This window comes from Morus notabilis, unplaced genomic scaffold (genome assembly GCF_000414095.1).
Source record: "Morus notabilis unplaced genomic scaffold, ASM41409v2 Scaffold756, whole genome shotgun sequence".
Classification (NCBI taxonomy): domain Eukaryota; kingdom Viridiplantae; phylum Streptophyta; class Magnoliopsida; order Rosales; family Moraceae; genus Morus; species Morus notabilis.
Window position 1 is genome coordinate 13543 of NW_010361110.1, and position 20670 is coordinate 34212.

The 20670-nt window shown below is 36.0% G+C and overlaps 2 protein-coding genes across 2 annotated transcripts; both read left to right on the forward strand.

The window, feature by feature from the left end:
* Window positions 1-7041: 7041 nt before the first annotated feature.
* Window positions 7042-8319, forward strand: LOC112091667. Its single transcript, XM_024165858.1, has one exon. It carries the CDS (start codon window positions 7042-7044, stop codon window positions 8317-8319), a length of 1278 nt encoding a protein of 425 aa, XP_024021626.1.
* A 7298-nt stretch (window positions 8320-15617) lies between these two features.
* On the forward strand, window positions 15618-17084 carry LOC112091668. The gene is made up of 3 exons (XM_024165859.1): window positions 15618-16142; window positions 16260-16341; window positions 16582-17084. The coding sequence occupies exons 1-3, from the start codon at window positions 15618-15620 to the stop codon at window positions 17082-17084; spliced, it is 1110 nt and encodes a 369-aa protein (XP_024021627.1).
* Window positions 17085-20670: the final 3586 nt, after the last annotated feature.

The window sequence follows — 20670 nt, forward strand, 5'->3', positions numbered from 1 at the left end:
TGTTGAAGCTTTGGTGTGCATCAAGGATTGGGACCGTTCCGACCAACGCTTACACGATACAATCTCACTGGCAAACCAAGAATGGATCGACGAATTTAATAGATTAACTTTTAATTTTCAAGACGATCATCCTTCTACTTCAAATTAAATTTTATTATTCTAATCTGTAAATATTTATTTACTTTGTAATTTCTAATTTCTATAGTGTTTATTGTAATTTGTAATATTGTATAGACTTTGTAAGTTCGTTAAATTTGTAATTCATCCCACAATGATTGCACTCTTTTTTCCTTACCAAGTTTTTATCCCAATTGGGTTTTTCTTGGTAAGGTTTTTAACGAGGCAATCGTGAATTACAAATTTAAAAATCAATGAAGAAGTAATTTTTTTTTATATAGTTCGTGTGTTCATTTCATCATTTCATATTTCAAATTGTAATATACACAATTACACATTGTAATTATACAAATACTTATTTCTACAACATAAAAATATAATATAAAAAAAAATCCCAGGCAGCGAGTCGGGCATCGGGCAGCCCGACCGGGCACGGGCAGGCATCCTCTGCCCGAAGCTCGTCCATGGGCAATGTTCTGGTCGGGTCGGGCAGCCCGAATTTTCAGGCATTTCGGGTTCAGTCATCGGGCAAAAATTTTGACTTTTCGGTGGTCACGGGCGGCCCGTCTAAAGTTTCAGCACTACTCACAGCTCTCTCTCCCCCGACAATTACTTAGCCGTCGCAACTCCATGACTGTCGCCGCAGACACACCGTCACAGCCCCACCACCTCAGACCTGTCGTCGCAACACCACCACCTCAGACCTGCCGTTGCAGCCCCACCACCCCAGACCTGCCGTCGCAGCCCCACCACAGCCGTCACAGATCCCCTATCACTGGCTGCCCCCCCCTCCACCATAATCGCTGCCCCACCCATTACGCTGTGCGAACAACCCTGTCCAGCCACGATTTGTGAAGTCCACCACCAGTCGGACCCTAAGCTCGCCGCTAGTCGCCGCCCTTCCAGATCTCATGCACTGTTCAGATTGGATTAGAGAGCTTTAGCATGTTTTTCAAAAAGGAGGGAAAATACCCCAAACCCAAAACGTTAATGGGTCATGAGAAGAGAGAGATGTGGCTTGTGTTGATTTTGGGTGTTTCTAGATTCAGAGGTCTCTGTAGTTTCAAAGGCAGTGGGGGTGATGATCAGCAAAAAGAGAGGCAGTGGTGGGGATGGGTCAGTGGTGGTGGTGTTAGATCTCGTTTGGTTTCTAGATTTAAAATCAGAATTATTTTTAATTTATTTGTATTTTTTTAAAATAAATATTATAATGAATTATAAATTATAATTTAAATACATGAATTTTTATATTTAAAAATTGATTTTTTTAATTTATAAATTTATTTGTTTAACTTTTAGTTAATTTTTAATTTTTTTGAAAAAAAAGTTCTCATAATATTTGAATAACAAATCAGGATTGCATGATGATATGATATTATTCAATTTGATAAGATTTGACTAATTTAAAATACTAGCAATTATTATTTTTAAGAAAATAATATTATATTACTATGTACTATCAAACAGAGTAAAATCATAGTCTTGAGAGTAGATTACTATACGCAATAAAGTGATAATATAGGGCTTGTTCGGTTCCTCCAACTTACTCGAGAAAGCCCACTCGAGTGCTGAAATTGACCCAAGTTCGCGTTCGGCATTGGAAAACTCGAATTGGAACTCAAAAATTAATTCGAGTTACCAACCGGTTTTCGAGTTGAACTCCCCATTGCTACTCGAGTTACTCCTCTGCACATCTACAGAGTAGATTCCTGACCCTGCGTTGCTGAAGCTTGCTTTCAGCTCTTCTTTCTACACTGCCATTTCATGTGGTTCTCCTGTTAGCGAGATTCTCCAGATTAGAAATTGTTTGACCATAGATGTTAGAGTCTGCTCCTTCAACGTTATACCATTCGATTTATGAAGCCAACAATCCATTGCATAGCTATTTTTCCCCAATCTCAGATTTCAAAACCGTAGCCCACAGTTTCGGCCCCCATTTGCATGTTTTGTGTCCCCCTTCCTCTACCATTGTCATCGTTTGTTACCCCTTCAACACGGGGAAATTTGTTGGGAATCCGTTGGTGCGGCGACCTCGGTGGGTTAACATCCTACTTCGATGTAGAGGCAACAGTGCACGCCGTAAAACTCTCCAGCCGAGACGTCAAACCTACTTCCCCTACCTTTATCGTCGCCGGTACCTCAGACTTGCTAACCCTTCCTCGCGTTTGGGGAATCTCCAAGGGAACCAAATATCCTCCGTAGGCTCGAATTCGGTAAGTATTTTTCAAAACCTTATGTTCAGCTTATGGAAAATATCCATTTCAGTTTCTGGTGATTTTGGTTTCTAGATTGCATTCCGAGCACTAGTATTTTGGTGAATTCACATGTTCTATTTTCTAGAAAAAAATTGCCATTTCTCGTGATTTTTTTTTGGTGATTTCCGCCTCTAGACTTCATCGGAGCACTAGTATTTTGGAACCCTTTTTTGTTCAGTTTCTAAAAAAAAACCAGAAACTGTTTCTGGTGATTTCACGCTTTCTAGATTGCATTCTTAGAACTAGTACTTCGGTGAAAGCTTATGTTCGTTTTGTGGAACAAAACATTAGTTTTTGGTGATTTTTTGGGTGATTTCAGCCTCTAGACTTCATCGGAGCACTAGTATTTTGGAACCCTTTTTTGTTCAGTTTCAGGAAAAAACCAGAAACTGTTTCTGGTGAGTTCGAGTCTTGCCCTGTATTTCTCTGAATATCCATGCCAAGAACATTGTTAAAAGTTTGGAGGCAAGTTGTTGAAACTTTAAAAGGCATTTAAATAAGGTAAAGTATTTTTATTTTCAAAGGCATTTTGTGCCATAGTATTTTCACATTCTTGTGAAGTCACTCGTATACTTCTCAAATTATGAAAGTGAGATTGAAAAAAAAAGTGTAAGGGATTGATTACATGAATAAGCACTGTGATCTTATATATAACCAAAAGTAGCTTGCATTCGATTTCGGCCCCATCTGAATCTGGTCCTAGGAGTAGTGTTATATTTTCTGTTGTAGTTTGTACTTTGTATCCGGGTTGATAGGATTATTGAGCATCAAATGCTGTGAAGTTTATATTCATACCTGCTAGGTTAGCTATATTGCTTTCAGTACGAACATTGTTCATCTGTTAAGAATGTTCTCTACAATGTAACGTTATATACTTACATGATGATTCGCAAACTTTTGAATATTGTTCTCATATATATTTGGAACCCCTGCTGTGCATTTTCTGGAAAAAAAACCAGAAACTGTTTCTGATTTTTTCAGTTTCTAGATTGCATTTCACCGTGGCTATGATGATGTAATTGTATTTAATGGCTTAGTTCCTTATGTCGAGTGATATTCTATGGCTGGTTAATGGTTGGTTGCCGGTTGATCTCATTACTCTTGGTTGGTATGGTTGCTTTAATTCACTTTGAATGCCTTTCTTGAGCAATATGCCGACGTTAGCTAAAACTTTGGTAGCATATTGGTTGCCGGTTTATGCATAACCTCATGGCATCATGTTCGTTTATTTGGGGTTTAAAGTGTATTGCAAACCTATCACTAAGATTAATTGAACATAAACCTTAGTAGCCTAATTGTCCTAGCCTTGGATAATGCTCCATAATAGGACGATGATTGGCCTTTTTACAAATCTGAGCCTCCTTCCAACATCTGAGCTCATTAAATGAATTTTGTATGCTATGTACATACGTATTGCTGCCATATTGGTATTGTCAATACTTAGATGGTGAGAAGGAGAGATAGAGATGTAAATTGGAGCCCAGAAGCTGAGGAACAACTGCTTAGACGTCTAGGTGAGTTCAATTTATTGAACTCTGCCGGTGCCACCCCTCACCGAGACAAATACACACAATGGGCGGTGGAGCTAAGTGAGCATTTTATCGTCCCCCTAAGTTGGGACAAAGTCAAACAAAAGCTAGTAGACTGAAGAAAATGTTTGATGCTAAGTTTCTACTTCGTACTGCCACTGGACTTGGATGGGATCCGATTCAGAAGAAACCCACTTGCACTGACGAGTATTGGCAATAATTTATCAGTGTAAGTTTCAACTTCTTCCTTTTTTCCTTTTTTTTGGCCCTTGCTGTCGTTTCAATAATATAGGTCATTTACATAATCTTGTCCATTTGTTAGACATTCATGACATTTTTCATCTTAGAAAATAATCGAAGCTTGGTTTTGCTTTTTTCCGTTTCGTTTTCTGTTTCCAATATAGCATATATATACCCTAGCTAGCTACACATGTAAACCACTAAACAGCTTGGACAGCCACACATCACACATCAAAGAAGAAAAAAAAACGTAAATGGTGGTGAACTATAATCTGGCAAACTCGGTGGTATTCTTTAATAACAAGTCTTCTCTTATTTTGGTATTAACCACTGCACTACACTAACACCATCTGAGGATGACATTTAAAATGTTGAGGGGAAAAAAAATAAGGGCCGAGTTTCATATAGGTTCTATTTCTCCGAATGCTTAATGGTTCTAATTTATAATACAAAATTCAGTGACCCCTTGTATTAATATTTGTTGCTCTATTTACAGAGCCATCCCGAGGTTGAAAGGGCGAGGAAGAAGCCCTTGTTGGATTACGATTTGTATTATTGCGCGTTCGCCAATACTCAGGCAAATGGGGCCTTTGAGTATGGTCAGGATGATGCTCCACCACAACATGGGTCGGGCAGCCCCATTGAGAGAGGACCAACAAGTTTCAATGACGGTGACGATGCTCCTTCTACAGATAGGAGACATGGCATGCACAGAGAAAGTCGCGGACAACATAACCACTCACCATCGTGATTGATACGTAAACGGTCAAGTCGTAACTCTCGTAAACTCTCGCCTAGCTATATGGAGTGTGTCGTGGATCGCCTCGTAAATTCGGTAGAAACAAGCAGTCGGACTCGAGGTATAAATGTAACTGCGAACATGTCGGTTCAAATTGAAAATGTTTAGGATCAATGCATGGATTTATTGGCAACGTTGGACATACCCCAAGAACAGCATCTCTCCATGTTCAACTTTATGACTATGGAGCCTAGATGGCAGCGGCCATTCCTTCATATGCAAGAACATCATCAGCTTGTGTGGATTCAGCAGACTATGGAGCATTGTGCAAACTAACAAATTTCTCCTCCGCCACCACAACAAATGCCTATGCCCTAATACTTTCAGCCGAACGTGCACACGAACCCACCACCTGCCAACACATTCGGCCAACCCTCTTCCCCATTTCAACCCTTTGTGCCACCGTTCTCGAGACCACCCTATACAAGGCCACGTGGAGGGGATGGTTCTTCACAGCTGTGATGATGTTATTTGATTCGTTTTACTAGTTACGAACATATAGAGACTGTTGGCCCAAGGTTGAATATTCTCATGTTTTGATGATCATAAACACAATGTATTATGTTTCTAATGATTCTATTTTGAGTCGTGTATTTAGCGTAATTAATGTTATAAATCAACTCAAGAAGCATTTTGCGGAATACAATGCAAATACATTCAAGATTGACAAATGCAAATTGAAGAAGGAATTCAAGGCTTGAAGTGCTAAAATACCAAAGATCAAGAGCAAGCAAACAAAATCAAGTTGGACAAGTACTAATAGGTTTTTAATATCTCCTTAGTCTTGTATTTGATTTTGACTTCATACTATCATGATTAATTCTTGTTTAGGCTCATGCACACACTCACATTATTCTTTAAAAATGAGACTAAACTTAGTGCATAATGACATTTGGCCTAAAAGTACAAATGTGTGAAGATTTGAGGCAAATTAAGTGTCAACCAGTCGACCTACGTCGTCCGGTGACAGAGAAGGCTAAATGCACCGGTCGACTGGTGATGCCTCAACCGGTCAACCGCTCCGGTTGACCGGTTATGTTCAACAGACACTCAATAAGAATGTTGAACAGCACGAATTCAAATTTGTCCCAACCGGTCAACCGCTCCGGTCGACCGGTACTGGGTAAACGGGCAAAAATATGACCGTTGGCAAGAGAGGTTAAATAGAGAAAAGTCATTTTTCTCAATAGTTGATTTTTGCGAAAAAGAGAGAACGAATTCAAAGCTTCAAAAATCAAAAAGAGAGTTCTCCATTGTGTCTACATAATCATCATCTTCTCTAAATCCTTAACTCTCTCACACATAATTGAGCCTACCTTGAATTATCTTGTGATAGTGTGAGTTCATCATCTCCTAGTGATTTCAACTGTGTAAAACCATTGTTAGGAGAGTAAAACTAAGTGCTTCATTACTCATAATCATTACTTTGGTATTGGGTTACTTGGTTGGTCGATCTCCGTGGAAAATCGACATTGTGTAAGAGGTTAGGCGAAGCCTCGGGTAGAAAGATTCGCCGCCTTCTTGTAAAAGGAGTGATCGTGCCGGAAAGTCGATCGAATAGTGAAAGAGGTCGAGAGACGGAATATCTCGGCGACAGTGGATGTAGGCAAATTTATTTATCGAACCACTATAATTCTCGTTTGCATCTCTCTAACTCTATTTCTTTAATTTCCGCACTTTAAATTTGATTGCTGACATTGATTGGTTTAACTCGTCGTGATAAGTTTATTGAACTCTTTTTATGATATTAGATTGGTCCATCCTGTGTACATCAAGTGGTTGTGCTATTGCATTAACTTACATAATTTTCTGTACACCAAGTGTTTGATAAAAGTACCTTGTTCAATTAATTGTCTATATTTAGTTTTAATCTTCGAATAATCGTATAAACTCTCAAAAAATATTCAAAACCCAATTCACCCCCTCTTGGGTAGCCTTATTTGGGACAACAATTGGTATCGGAGCGAGGTTGCTCAAATTTCTTTAAAAAGATTTTACAATCTTGAGCATGGCTACACAAAACTTTCAAAACATAGAAGGTCAATCTACACATAGACCTTCTCTTTTTAATGGGGTTGATTAGAATTATTGGAAAGTAAGAATGAGAATTTATTTGCAATCTATCGATTATGCCTTGTGGCGAAATGTCAAAAATGGTCCATTTGTTCCCACAAAGAGAAATGAAGATAAATTAGTTCCTAAGGACCCTAGTGAATATGATGAAGATGATGAAAGAAAATTATCCTTAAATGCTAAAACTATGAACATTTTGTATTGTGCTTTAGATAGAAATGAGTTTAATAGGATCACTTCATGTAAGTCCGCACAAGCCATATGGCATTCTTTAGAGGTAATACATGAGGGTACAAACCAAGAAAAAGAAACTAAGATAAATCATCTCGTTCATGCATACGAAATATTCGAAATGAAAGATGATGAATCAATCACCTCTATGTATACACGATTCACCGATATAGTTAACGGTTTAAATTCTCTTGACAGACCATTCAAGGAAAGTGAATTGGTGAACAAGATCGTGAGGTCATTGCCTAAGTCATGGAGTGTCAAGAGAACCACCCTGGAGGAAATGAAACACCTATCAACTATCTCACTTGATGATTTGATCAGATCTTTAATGACTCATGAACTCTCTCGAATGAAAGACAAGGAAGAAGATGACAAGAAAAAGAAAGGAATAGCATTGAAAGCTTCAATCCAAGAAGAAGTTAATGAACATGAGGAAGAAGACGAACTTGATCAATTAGACAAGGAAATGATCTCCCTATTCACCAAGAAATACAAGAGATTCTACAACAAGTATAACCAAGGCAAGAGCTCAAGAAGAAATGAAGAAAGGGGAGACAAAATCAAAAGGGATGAAATCATTTGCTATGATTGCAAGAAGCCCGGACACAAGCGGACGGAGTGTCCTCTCAAAAGGAGCAACAAGAAGAGCTCCAAAAGAGATGAACTCAAAAAGGTTCTCCAAGCAACTTGGGATGAATTAGAGCTCGGAAAATCCAATAGTGATGAGCAAGAAGAAATAGCAAATATGTGCTTCATGGCCATTGATGATAATGAGGTAACCTCAAATTCTAAACTTCATATCGAGGAAAATAGTATTATAACTTTTTCAAATAAGGATATAGAACATGCATTTTCCGAATTACATGAAGAATATACTAAACTTGCTCATAGAAATGCATCTCATAGAAAAACTATAGAACTACTTAAGAAAGACATCACATTGTTGACAAATGAGAAAAGTATGATATTATGTGAAAATGTCACCTTAAAAGAAAAGGTTGATGATTTGACAAAGATCATTTTGAAGTTCACCAATGGAAAGAAAAACTTTGATCAAATGCTTGGTGGATAAAGATGTGTTTTCAACAAAGGAGGTCTTGGTTACAAGCCTCATGTAAAACAAAATATTTTAAAAACTATTTTGTTAAAGCATCAACATCGGATTCAAAATATGTGTGCACTTATTGCAATCAAAATGGCCACACATCTTTCTCACGTGCCATTAAAAGGAACACATACTTTGAAACCAAACAAGTTTCAAGAACTAACCCTCAAGGACCCAAATTTATGTGGGTACCAAAAATCAAAACTTGATTTTGCCTTGTAGGAGCCAAGAGAGGAAAAGGTCAAGTGGTTTTTAGATAGCGGATGCTCAAAACACATGACGGGAGACCTTTCCTTACTTAAAAATTTCACAAGGAAAAACGGAGGACGTGTGACATTTGGCGACAACACAAAAAGAAAAATTCTTAGAGTTGGCGATGTCGGTAATAGTGCCTCTCCCTTAATTGAAAATGTATTTCTCGTTGATAATTTGAAACATAACTTAGTATTAGCCAATTATGCGATAAGGGATACCGAGTTGTTTTTGAATCATCAAAATGTTTGATTGAAAATGTTTGCAATAATGAAGTGGTGTTTATTGGTGATAGAAGTGAAAATGTTTATACAATAGATATTGAAAAGTTATCATATAAAAATCAATGCCTTTCCGTTTTAAATGATGATTCTTGGCTTTGGCATAGAAGACTTGGTCATGCTAGCATGCACCTACTTTCAAAACTTTCTAGAAAAGAAGTTGTTAGAGGATTACCAAACCTTCCTTTTCAAAAGGATAAAATTTGCGATGCATGTCAATTTGGAAAGCAAGTTCGAACCTCTTTCAAATCTATTTTAGAAATCTCTACAATAAGACCTTTGCAATTGTTTCACATGGATCTATTTGGCCCATCAAGAATAACAAGTCTCGGTGAAAAACATTATGAATTTGTCATTGTTGATGATTTTTCAAGATATACATGGGTAATCTTTTTAGCAACTAAAGATGAAGCATTGAAAATATTTTTATATTTTTACAAAAGAGTTCAAAATGAGCAAGGTTATCTAATTACCACCATTAAAAGTGATCACGGTGGAGAATTTGATAATGATGCTTTTGAAACACTTTGTAATGAGAATGGGTATAAACATAATTTCTCGACACCAAGAACACCACAACAAAATGGTGTTGTTGAAAGGAAAAATAGAATTCTACAAGAAATGGCTAGGTCTATGTTAAATGAAAATGGATTACCAAAATACTTTTGGGCCGAGGCGGTTAACACTTCTTGTTACATTGTAAATAGAGTTCTTATTAGACCAAAAATGGATAAAACTCCATATGAGCTTTGGAAGGGTAGAAAACCCAACATTGGTTATTTTAGAGTCTTTGGTTGCAAATGTTTTATTTTAAACACCAAAGACAACTTGGGAAAATTTGATGCAAAATCCGATGTTGGAATTTTTCTTGGTTATTCTACTACTAGCAAAGCTTATAGAGTATTTAATAAAAGAACTTTAGTTGTAGAAGAATCCATGCATGTCGTATTTGATGAAACTAACACCTTTGTGGAGAAAAGTCTAGATGATGATGATTTAGGTTTGGAGCATAAAATGAGCAATATGGAGTTGAATGACAAAGAAGCAATGGATCCCAAGGAGAAAGAACCTCAATCTTACAACACACCACAACATCAAGAGGATCAAGTTAATGATTCAAAACAAGATAGTACATCCAATCAACTACCGAAGGAATGGAGGTATAGTAGCCCTCATCCTAAAGATAAAATCTTAGGTGACATCTCATAAGGAGTGGTTACTAGATCATCACTTAAAAATGTTTAGAATAATTTAGCTTTTCTTTCACAAATTGAACCAAAAAGTTTTAAAGATGCCGAAATTGATGAATTTTTTATTTTAGCGATGCAAGAAGAGCTAAATCAATTTGAAAGAAGTGATGTATGGGAATTAGTCCCTAGACCTAGTACTCAATCTGTGATTGGCACCAAGTGGGTCTTTAGGAATAAAAGAGATGAGCACGGTGTGATTGTGAGAAACAAGGCTAGACTAGTGGCCCAAGGCTTCAATCAAGAAGAAAGAATCAATTATGAAGAAACCTTTGTACCAGTTGCTAGATTAGAATCCATTAGAATGTTATTAGCCTTTGCATGCCACAAAGAGTTCACTCTTTATCAAATGGATGTTAAAAGTGCTTTTCTTAATGGATACATTGTAGAAGAAGTATATGTAGAACAACCACCCGGTTTTCAATATCACAAGTGTCCGGATCATGTCTTTAAATTGAAAAAGGCTTTATATGGTTTAAAGCAAGCTCCTAGAGCTTGGTATGATAGACTTAGTAAATTTTTACTCCAAAATAGATTTCAATTAGAAAAGTTGATACTACACTATTTACACAAACAAAGGGTGATGATCTAATTATTGTACAAATTTATGTTGATGATATTATTTTTGGTTCTACTAATGTTTCCCTTTGTGAAGAGTTTTCAAAGTGCATGCATAGTGAGTTTGAAATGAGTATGATGGGAGAGCTCAACTTCTTCCTTGGTCTTCAAATTAAACAAACAAAGGAAGGCATCTTCATCAATCAAGCTAAGTATGTCAAAGATCTACTTAAGAAGTTTGACTTTGAAGGCATGAAGCCTCTATCTACTCCAATGAGCTCATCTATTAAATTAGACAAGAATGTAAATGGTAAGACAGTGGACATAATGAAATATCGAGGTGTGATCGGATCCTTACTTTACTTAACTGTAAGTAGACCAGACATTATGTATAGTGTTTGTTTGTGTGCTAGATATTAATCAAATCCTAAAGAGTCACATCTAAATGCGGTAAAAAGAATTTTTAGATATCTTAGTGGCACTAAGAATTTAGGAGTATGGTATCCAAAGGGCACAGACATTGACTTGTTTAGTTATTCGGATGCTGATTGGGCAGGCTGCACCATAGATAGGAAAAGCACTAGTGGTACATGTCATTTTCTAGGATTTGCACTAGTTTCTTGGTTTAGTAAGAAGCAAAATTCGGTTGCTCTATCAATGGCGGAAGCCGAATATATCTCGGTAGCCAGCTGTTGTGCGCAAGTCCTTTGGATGAAGCAAACACTTCTAGACCTAGGATTGAGCTATGATCATGTGCCTATCATGTGTGATAATACCAGTGCAATCAACTTGTCAAAAAATCTGGTTTTGCATTCACGCACCAAACACATAGAAATTAGACATCATTTCTTGCGTGATCATGTACAAAGGGGTGATATCACATTAGAATTCATTAGCACTAATCATCAAATTGTGGATATCCTTACCAAGCCTCTAGCCCTTGAAAGATTTGCTTCACTTAGAAGAGGTTTAGGATTATTAGATGCTACGGAATTAAATTTGATCACTTAGGAATTAAGTATTTGATCTATGACTAGATGATTTAATGCTAAAATAGATTGATATTGTTATTTTGCTTGTGTGATGGTGTATGAGGAAACATATGCTATATTTGGTTGTTGGTTGATTAGGCCTTGTCTGCTAAAATCAACTATCTTTTCACGTTTTCTGTATACACCGGTCGATCGGAGACAGTGGCGTTATAATCAACCGGTCGACCGCAACGGGCGACCGGTGGTTCGCGACAGTTTTTTTTAAATCAGTTCTAAAGATTTTTTTCCCTCACTCTCTCTAACTCAAACTCGAGCCCTAGGAGCCAAAAACACCCCCAATCCACAACATTCCTCAAAATCATCCAAGCTTCTTCAAATTTCCTCTACAATCATAATCAAAACCTCTGAAGAAACGTTCTTCCTCTCACATTCTCATTTCTTTCCACTATTTCTCAACTTTCACTTCCAATCCACTCCAATCCGGAAATCACCCACAAAGTGTTCGACAGATTGCTTCAATGGCTTCGCAGGGTCAATCATCACGTGGAAAAGGAAAAAATGTGAAATCCACTTCCTCTGGGCCACGAAAGAAGGTATCCAATGCTGAATTTAATTCTCGTTTCTTTAAGCTTTTTGAAAAGAAATCTATTGTAGAAGGAAGATTTGTGGACTTTAGTGAGTTTAGAGAGTTAGATATTGAGAGATTGTTTGAGACTCTAGGTTGGAAAGCATTTGTAGAGGTTAAGGAAGTAGTCTACCCTAGGTTAGTAAAAGCCTTTTATGCCCATATGGAATACACTACTTGTGACACCAATGTCCAACTATCATGCACTCTCTAGGGACAACGCATAGAACTTGATAGAGAGGTAATCTCAAACATTTTTAGGATTCCGAATGTGGGAAAATGTGTGCATACTTGTGACTCTTGGGCTTATCATGGGGAAATAATGTCAATGATTATTATGGACAAAACCCCAACTCAATGGAGCGATGAAGACGAGATTAAGCCTCTACTCCCAAAGCCAAAAGCCAATGAACTACCCCTTAGGAGTAGAGTCATCCACCACATTATTTCAAACAATATCACTCCTAGAGGAGGGCATAGGGATGAGGTTTCATTCACCGATCTTTATCTGATGTTCTGCCTTTTCCAAAGTGAACGGACAAACCTTCCCTATTTGATCCTTCACAAGATGATGGGGGGTAATAATTTGGCTAGGGATCCGAGTCTTCCTTATGGGATGGTGCTAACAAAGATTTTTCATCATTTCAACGTGGATCTTGATGACGAAACTGACGTTATTCCACCCAAATCTGATTACAATAAAATCACGATCAAACTCATGGGCAACAAGTTTGAGAATGGAAGGTGGATTCTGAAGAAAAGGGCCAGAGTTGAAAATGAAGGAGACGAAGAAAAGATTGGAGGCAGTTCAACTCGATTCAATGACGATGCATTCAATCACCTCCATGGACGGATTGAGTCCCTTTGTGCAAGTCATGATGAGCTTCGAATGCAACTAAACACCAGCATCCAAAGTCTCTACTCCTTTGTCGACTCAAGCATCTCTAATCTCCGGAACGATTTTCAAGTCCATCATCAAGAAATCACCGATACGCAAGCACAAATTCTTTCCAAAGTGAACGGACAAACCTTCCCTATTTGATCCTTCACAAGATGATGGGGGGTAATAATTTGGCTAGGGATCCGAGTCTTCCTTATGGGATGGTGCTAACAAAGATTTTTCATCATTTCAACGTGGATCTTGATGACGAAACTGACGTTATTCCACCCAAATCTGATTACAATAAAATCACGATCAAACTCATGGGCAACAAGTTTGAGAATGGAAGGTGGATTCTGAAGAAAAGGGCCAGAGTTGAAAATGAAGGAGACGAAGAAGAGACTGGAGGCAGTTCAACCCGGTTCAATGACGATGCATTCAATCACCTTCATGGACGGATTGAGTCCCTTTGTGCAAGTCATGATGAGCTTCGAACGCAACTAAACACCGGCATCCAAAGTCTCTACTCCTTTGTCGATTCAAGCATCTCTAATCTCCGGAATGATTTTCAAGTCCATCATCAAGAAATCGCCGATACGCAAGCACAAATTCTTGAACAACTTCGTCGTATCAATTTTCAAGGACCTCCTCCTTCTTAGATAAATGATTAATGTTTCACTATGTCTTTTGATGGTTACTTCATTACTAATGACTAATGTAACTTATTTGGTGATTACATTGTTATGATTTTTTTTTTGTTGATGACAAAAGGGGGAGATGGGGTATCAAGTGTTAAGTGTTATTGCCTATTGTCACTTGATATTCCTATTTGTTGTTTAGTCCATTATCACTTGAGGGGGAAAGGAAACATAAAAATGATCAATTGAGGCATTCTCTCTAATGGCTTAATAGATTAAGGGGGAGAATATTTTCAAGTAAGTATCAAGTGATTAAATAAGAGGGAGACATAACACTTGTAAAGAAGAACAATATAATTGCTTATATTATCTTAGCAAATCAAGTGTTTGTCATCATCAAAAAGGGGGAGATTGTTGGCCCAAGGTTGAATATTCTCATGTTTTGATGATCACAAACACAATGTATTATGTTTCTAATGATTCTATTTTGAGTTGTGTATTTAGCGTAATTAGGCCTAAAAGTACAAATGTGTGAAGATTTGAGGCAAATTAAGTGTCAACCGGTCGACCTACGTCGTCCGGTGACAGAGAAGGCTAAATGCACCGGTCGACCGGTGATGCCTCAACCGGTTAACCGCTCCGGTCGACCGATTTTGTTGAACAGACACTCAATAAGAATGTTGAACAACACGAATTTAAATTTGTCTCAACCGGTCAACCGCTCCGGTCGACCGGTACTGGGTAAACGGGCAAAAATATGACCGTTAGCAAGAGAGGTTAAATAGAGAAAATTCATTTTTCTCAATAGTTGATTTTTACGAAAAACAGAGAACGAATTCAAAGCTTCAAAAATCAAAAAGAGAGTTCTCCATTGTGTCTACATAATCATCATCTTCTCTAAATCCTTAACTCTCTCACACATAATTGAGCCTACCTTGAATTATCTTGTGATAGTGTGAGTTCATCATCTCTTAGTGATTTTAACTGTGTAAAACCATTGTTAGGAGAGTAAAACTAAGTGCTTCATTACTCATAATCATTACTTTGGTATTGGGTTACTTGGTTGGTCGATCTTCGTGGAAAATCGACATTGTGTAAGAGGTTAGGCGACGCCTCGGGTAGAAAGATTCACCTTCTTGTAAGAGGAGTGATCGTGCCGAAAAGTCGATCGAATAGTGAAAGAGATCGAGAGGCAGAATATCTCGGCGACAGTGGATGTAGGCAAATTTATTTGTCGAACCACTATAAATCTCGTTTGCATCTCTCTAACTCTATCTCTTTAATTTCCGCACTTTAAATTTGATTGTTGACATTGATTGGTTTAACTCGTCGTGATAAGTTTATTGAACTCTTTTTATGATATTAGATTGGTCCATCCTGTGTACATCAAGTGGTTGTGCTATTGCATTAACTTACATAATTTTCTGTACACCAAGTGTTTGATAAAAGTACCTTGTTCAATTAATTGTCTATATTTAGTTTTAATCTTCGAATAATCGTATAAACTCTCGAAAAATATTCAAAACCCAATTCACCCCCCTCTTGGGTAGCCTTATTCGGGACAACAGAGACTTGTCAAAATTGTTATGGTTATGGTTTTATTTCCTTCATTGTTTGTCGTTATTAGTACTAATTGAGTAATTCTTATTAGGTTGCGGCACATTTGGTTGAGGAGTTGTTGCTTAATGTAAACTTATTTCTGCAAGAGTTGTTTAATATGTAGTTTCTAAGTCTATGCATATGATTTTCATTTTGTAACTTTTTGCTTTATTATTTGGAAAATTTGACAGGGATGGATATAGGCGGGAATTCAAACCCAATGGGTTCTAATGAATCAGACTATGACAGTGACGATGATTTTTTCATGCAAGTAGTGGTTGCGGCGACTATGCTATGTATTAGATTTGTATACAGGGAACCTTCTCGCCGAAGGCACACTTCTGGTTGGGGAAGGGCACTTAGAGTGAATTATTATCTGGAACGTAGTCCAACAGTGATGTATGACAAAGTCCGTATGAGTAGTGATGCATTCTTGCGCCTAAGTTATATCCTTGAGGAAAGGGGCTTATTGCAACCGACTGTCCACGTAAATGTTGATGAGCAATTATTCATATTCCTAACTATATTATGTCAGAACCAAACTAACAGGGAGGCGCAGCACACTTGGCAGCGATCTGGATCAATGGTGTCTGAGTACTTCACCAAAGTTCTTGAGGCGATATGCACATTGAAGAAGGAATTCATTAGACATCCAGATTTTCAAACCGTTGACCCGTACATAATTGCAAGTGGAAATAAATACTCGCTGTGGTTCGATGTAAGTTCGGTAATCTACATTAGTTAGCCAAATCTAAATTTTATTGCGATTTATAATGCTTTCTAAAAATTATTACGTTGTTTAATATAACCAACATAACTCTTGTAAACTATGAAGGATTGTGTTGGAGCACTTGACGGTACTCACGTCCCATGTGTTCCCCCTCGTGAAACTGCTGAACTTTACAAAATAGGAAGGGGTTCTTTTCACTTAATGTGCTTGCCGTGTGCTCTTTTGATATGAAATTTACGTACATGTTATCTGGATGGGAGGGTTCCGCACACGATGCGAGAGTACTAGCTGCCGCCTTAGAATCCGCAACCAAAAGATTTCTGAAACCGCCACCAGGTCCGCTTACAATGATTTTTTATATGTACACTGACATTTCAAAAACTTCATCCGTACGCTTATTTGTTAATTAATATACGTATAAGTGTAGGAAAATTTTACCTCGTCGACTCGGGGTACGCTAACAACGGATGCTTCATGGCACCATATCGGGGGACAACATACCACTTGCAAGAGTATAGGACTCGCCGTGAAAGAGGGTTTCACAGCGAACGTGAGCTTTTCAACTACACCCACTCCTCACTGCGTAATGTCATTGAAAGAACATTTGGTGTGTGGAAGGCTAGATTTCGTATTTTGAGAACCATTAACCATTACCCCATTACCAAACAAGTTATGATTCCAGTAGCGTGTGCTATAATACATAATTTTATCCATATGTACCGTAATGGGGACAGCCTATTAGACCAATACTCACAAGATGGCGTTCCGGTTGCAGACATTGATTTACAGAATGTTGATGAGGACATTAACGACAATACTAACCATGAGGGTCAACCATTGAAATCTAATGCAGAATTGGAGATGAATGCTTTAAAGGATGCAAGGGCGCATACAATGTGGGCAGTGCACTGTCACCGTCGTGCACGCTAATAGCCCTCGTTCAAAAGATGTTGATATGCGACGATATGATGTTATAGGATCTATAAATACTTATGTTATAATTTATGTATTTATTGTTGTATTTTTTAACTTAATTAAAATGAAAACTGATCTTCTACTTTTTATTTTTATTATTTTTTACTTTTGTAATTATGTGTTTTTAAAAATTATCAGATTACCAATAATTATTTATAAGTAATTTTTAAATTATTCATATTCAATTACAAAAAAAATTAATAAATTCAGAAAATAAAAAAATTGTAAAAGAATTGAGGGCTTGTTCTTTTGGAGTTTAACTTGAGTATAATTTTTTAGTTGAATTTGAGTTATAACTTGAGTTGAACTTATAACTTGAGTTTGTGTTTGGTTGTGTACATTTGAGTTATGGTTTGAGATAAGAATCTTTTTGAGTTTGTGTTTGAGTGAGTCAAAACTTGAATTTGTATTTATATAGTATTTTAATAAAAACTCAATGCTAATGAAAAATTTTAATAGGGCATATGGGTCGGATTTTATTCGTCTTTTCGTTGTCAACGCATAGAAAAAAAATCATCTCAATCAGAATTAAAACGAAAAAGTTATAGCATTTTTAAGAATAGAAAAAATACTGTTCATTAATTTGAGTTCAAGTTTCTGAACTCGAGTTGAAGGGAAAACTTAAACTCGAGTTTTAGTCCTAAACTCGAGTTTGAACTCGAGTTTAAACTCAAGTTTAAACTTAAAAGAACATGAACTCGAATAAAGTTATAACTCAAATTGCCTTTTTTTTGAGTTTTTCACTCAAAAGAACAAGCCCTGAATAAAATTGTTAAAGGAAAAAAAATCATATACACTATTTATAACTCAAGTTTTACCACAAACAAATACAAAGTCAAAAAGAGGTTTATCTCAAACTATAACTCAAGTATACACAACTAAACGCAAACTCAAGTTACAACTTCAACTCAAGTTATAACTCAAACTCAACTCAAAAACTTAACTCAAGAATACTTGCAAAAGAACGAGCCCATATTTCTTACTTTACATGGGCAAGTTTTAATCCTAGTAAAGATAGTACCAAAATCTTATGACCATGGCCACCACTGACAAAAATGTGGAAAACTGGTCATACTCATATGATCTCGTTCATTTTACTGATTCGAGTTTTTAATTTGAGTTAAGATGTGACTTTATATGAGAGCTTTTCACTGTAGTAAAAAAGTTAGATGTGATTATTTCTGAGAGTTTTTTACTATAATAAAACTCAAATTCTAAATTCGAATCGACGAAATGAACGAGTCATAGTGATCCGACGCACAAAGTAGTAGTTTTATGTGAAAACTGAAGAAGCCGATTCCAACCATGTAAAAAGGCTGGTTCACCTATTTTTTGCCTCTAATTAATTGGCTCTTGAGTAGCTTCTGATCCAAGCATTCAAACACAGCTTAGGTTGCCGGCCCACTCAGAGATTTCGAAATACTTACAGTGCCCAAACTTATCATTTAAATTGTTGTTTGATGAAACGACAAAACTAATCTTATGCTATGGAATAGTGCCTCTTCCATTAACGTTTTCTCCTAATTACTAAGCATGATTCCTTACAACCTTATCAGTTACGTGTAGGGGCAAAGAAAGCTATAGAAAAATAAAATTATTGATAATTTTACTTTTTTTAATCCTTTTTAACCGTTAAATTTATATTAAAAATTGATTATTTTGTATATTTTTTTTAATCTCATTTGATTTTAATCAAATTTAAAAGTAAAAAAATTGATTATACTGGTAAAACGGCCTACTAGAGACAGTTCCCATTTCATTTTGGAGTTTCTATTATAGTGCTTAAAAAATAAACGATTAATAACTCTCAATCTTTAATTATTAGAACTGTATAAAAAATCACATGTTCTCTGTACTTTAATTTTGAAGTGATTTTGATATATTTAACCATTAAAAATATGAATTATTGGTATGAGACCTTATCAGTATGAGCTTTACTCCTTGTAATGGTGTTAGGGGCTATATATCTGTATCAACGTCTGTATAGAAAGACTATGTCATTTTGAAGTTTTTCAAATTTGGGCACTTCGTTAATGTGTTTTAGATCAAAATGTAGGTTTAACTCAACATTTTAAAATAGACAAACTAAGGAATGTGCATGGTTTCCAATTTTCCACTTTCAAAGTATAAAGCGCACGTTTAACCACAATTTTCATCCAACAAGAACGTATTCGTGTAATTTCCAGAATGTTTGTCCTTAGTATCTTTGTACCAACAAAGATGCTTTTTTTTTTTGTGCTTTAGAAATAGGAGATGTTCCTGGAACAACATCAATGACAAATTCTATCACTCAATCTGGAGAAAGACTAGGAAGATCTTTAAGAAAAACTTCTAAATACTCCATAACAACTGACACATCTTTAGGTTTTAACTCATCTCGAACTGAAGTATCAACTACTGAGGCCAAGAAACCAATACAATATTTACAAATCATTTTTCTTATCTTCATTACAAAAATGATTAAAAAAGAGACATTCTTCGACCTTCGACCTTCCACTGAAAATAATTACTCTCCACTATAGTAAATTTTTCTTATATAACATCGTCCAGAGTGTAGTTTTTATGTATCTAAATGCATGGTTGAGTTGTTTTCTAGAAAGAAAAAAAAAAGTTATATCTAATTTAAAGTGTTAGTTTGAAAAATTCAACCATCATGATTTTGTCAAAGTTAGTTGAATCTTTTACTTCAGTCTTACCTTTACAGGTTTTAAAATCCGTTTATTTTATGAATTAAAACTTAAATTATTAATTAGTGTTTTTTAATAAAAAATTTAAATTTTAAAAATTAGAATAAAAAATTATAATTTTAATATGCATTCTAAACGAATCTAATAAAAAATTTAAATTTTAAAAATTAAAATAAAAAATTATAATTTTAATATACATTCTAAACGAGTCTTTAATTTTTCACCCTTTAGTTAAGCACAAAGGACCAGTTAAATAAAATTGAACGTGGAACTCCAACCATTATACAGTTTTACAAGTCAGACCAATACTAATTTAACGGCCTTAAGTTAACGCAAAAACATGGCCGAATATAATTTCGGGAGAAAGAATAAAATATGTCATGACTTGAGATGAATTAAAATTAATAGGTTAATAGTTTACATAAGTTAATAAATAGGCTAAATTACTGTTTTCGTTCATAACTTGTCTGGTTATGAACCATAACTTGACAAGTTATTGTCTATAATTGTTCATAACTTGTCTGGTTATGAACTATAACTTGACAAGTTATTGTCTATAATTGTCCATAACTTGTCTGGCTATGAACCATAACTTGATAAGTTTGTCCATAACTTATCTGATTATGAATCATAACTTGACAAGTTATGACGTATTAATTTCTATAACTAAAAATTAGCCTATATACTTTCTTAAGCTTTTCATATTGATCTATTTTTTTATTATTTTTCAATAATTTTTAGTTGTAGCGGTCCTTCTAAAACATTTTTTTTTTAAAATCCAGAAATGGAACTTTTCATGATTTGATTTTTTTTTTCATTAGACACGATTATATATTTATTGAATTTTAATGTCA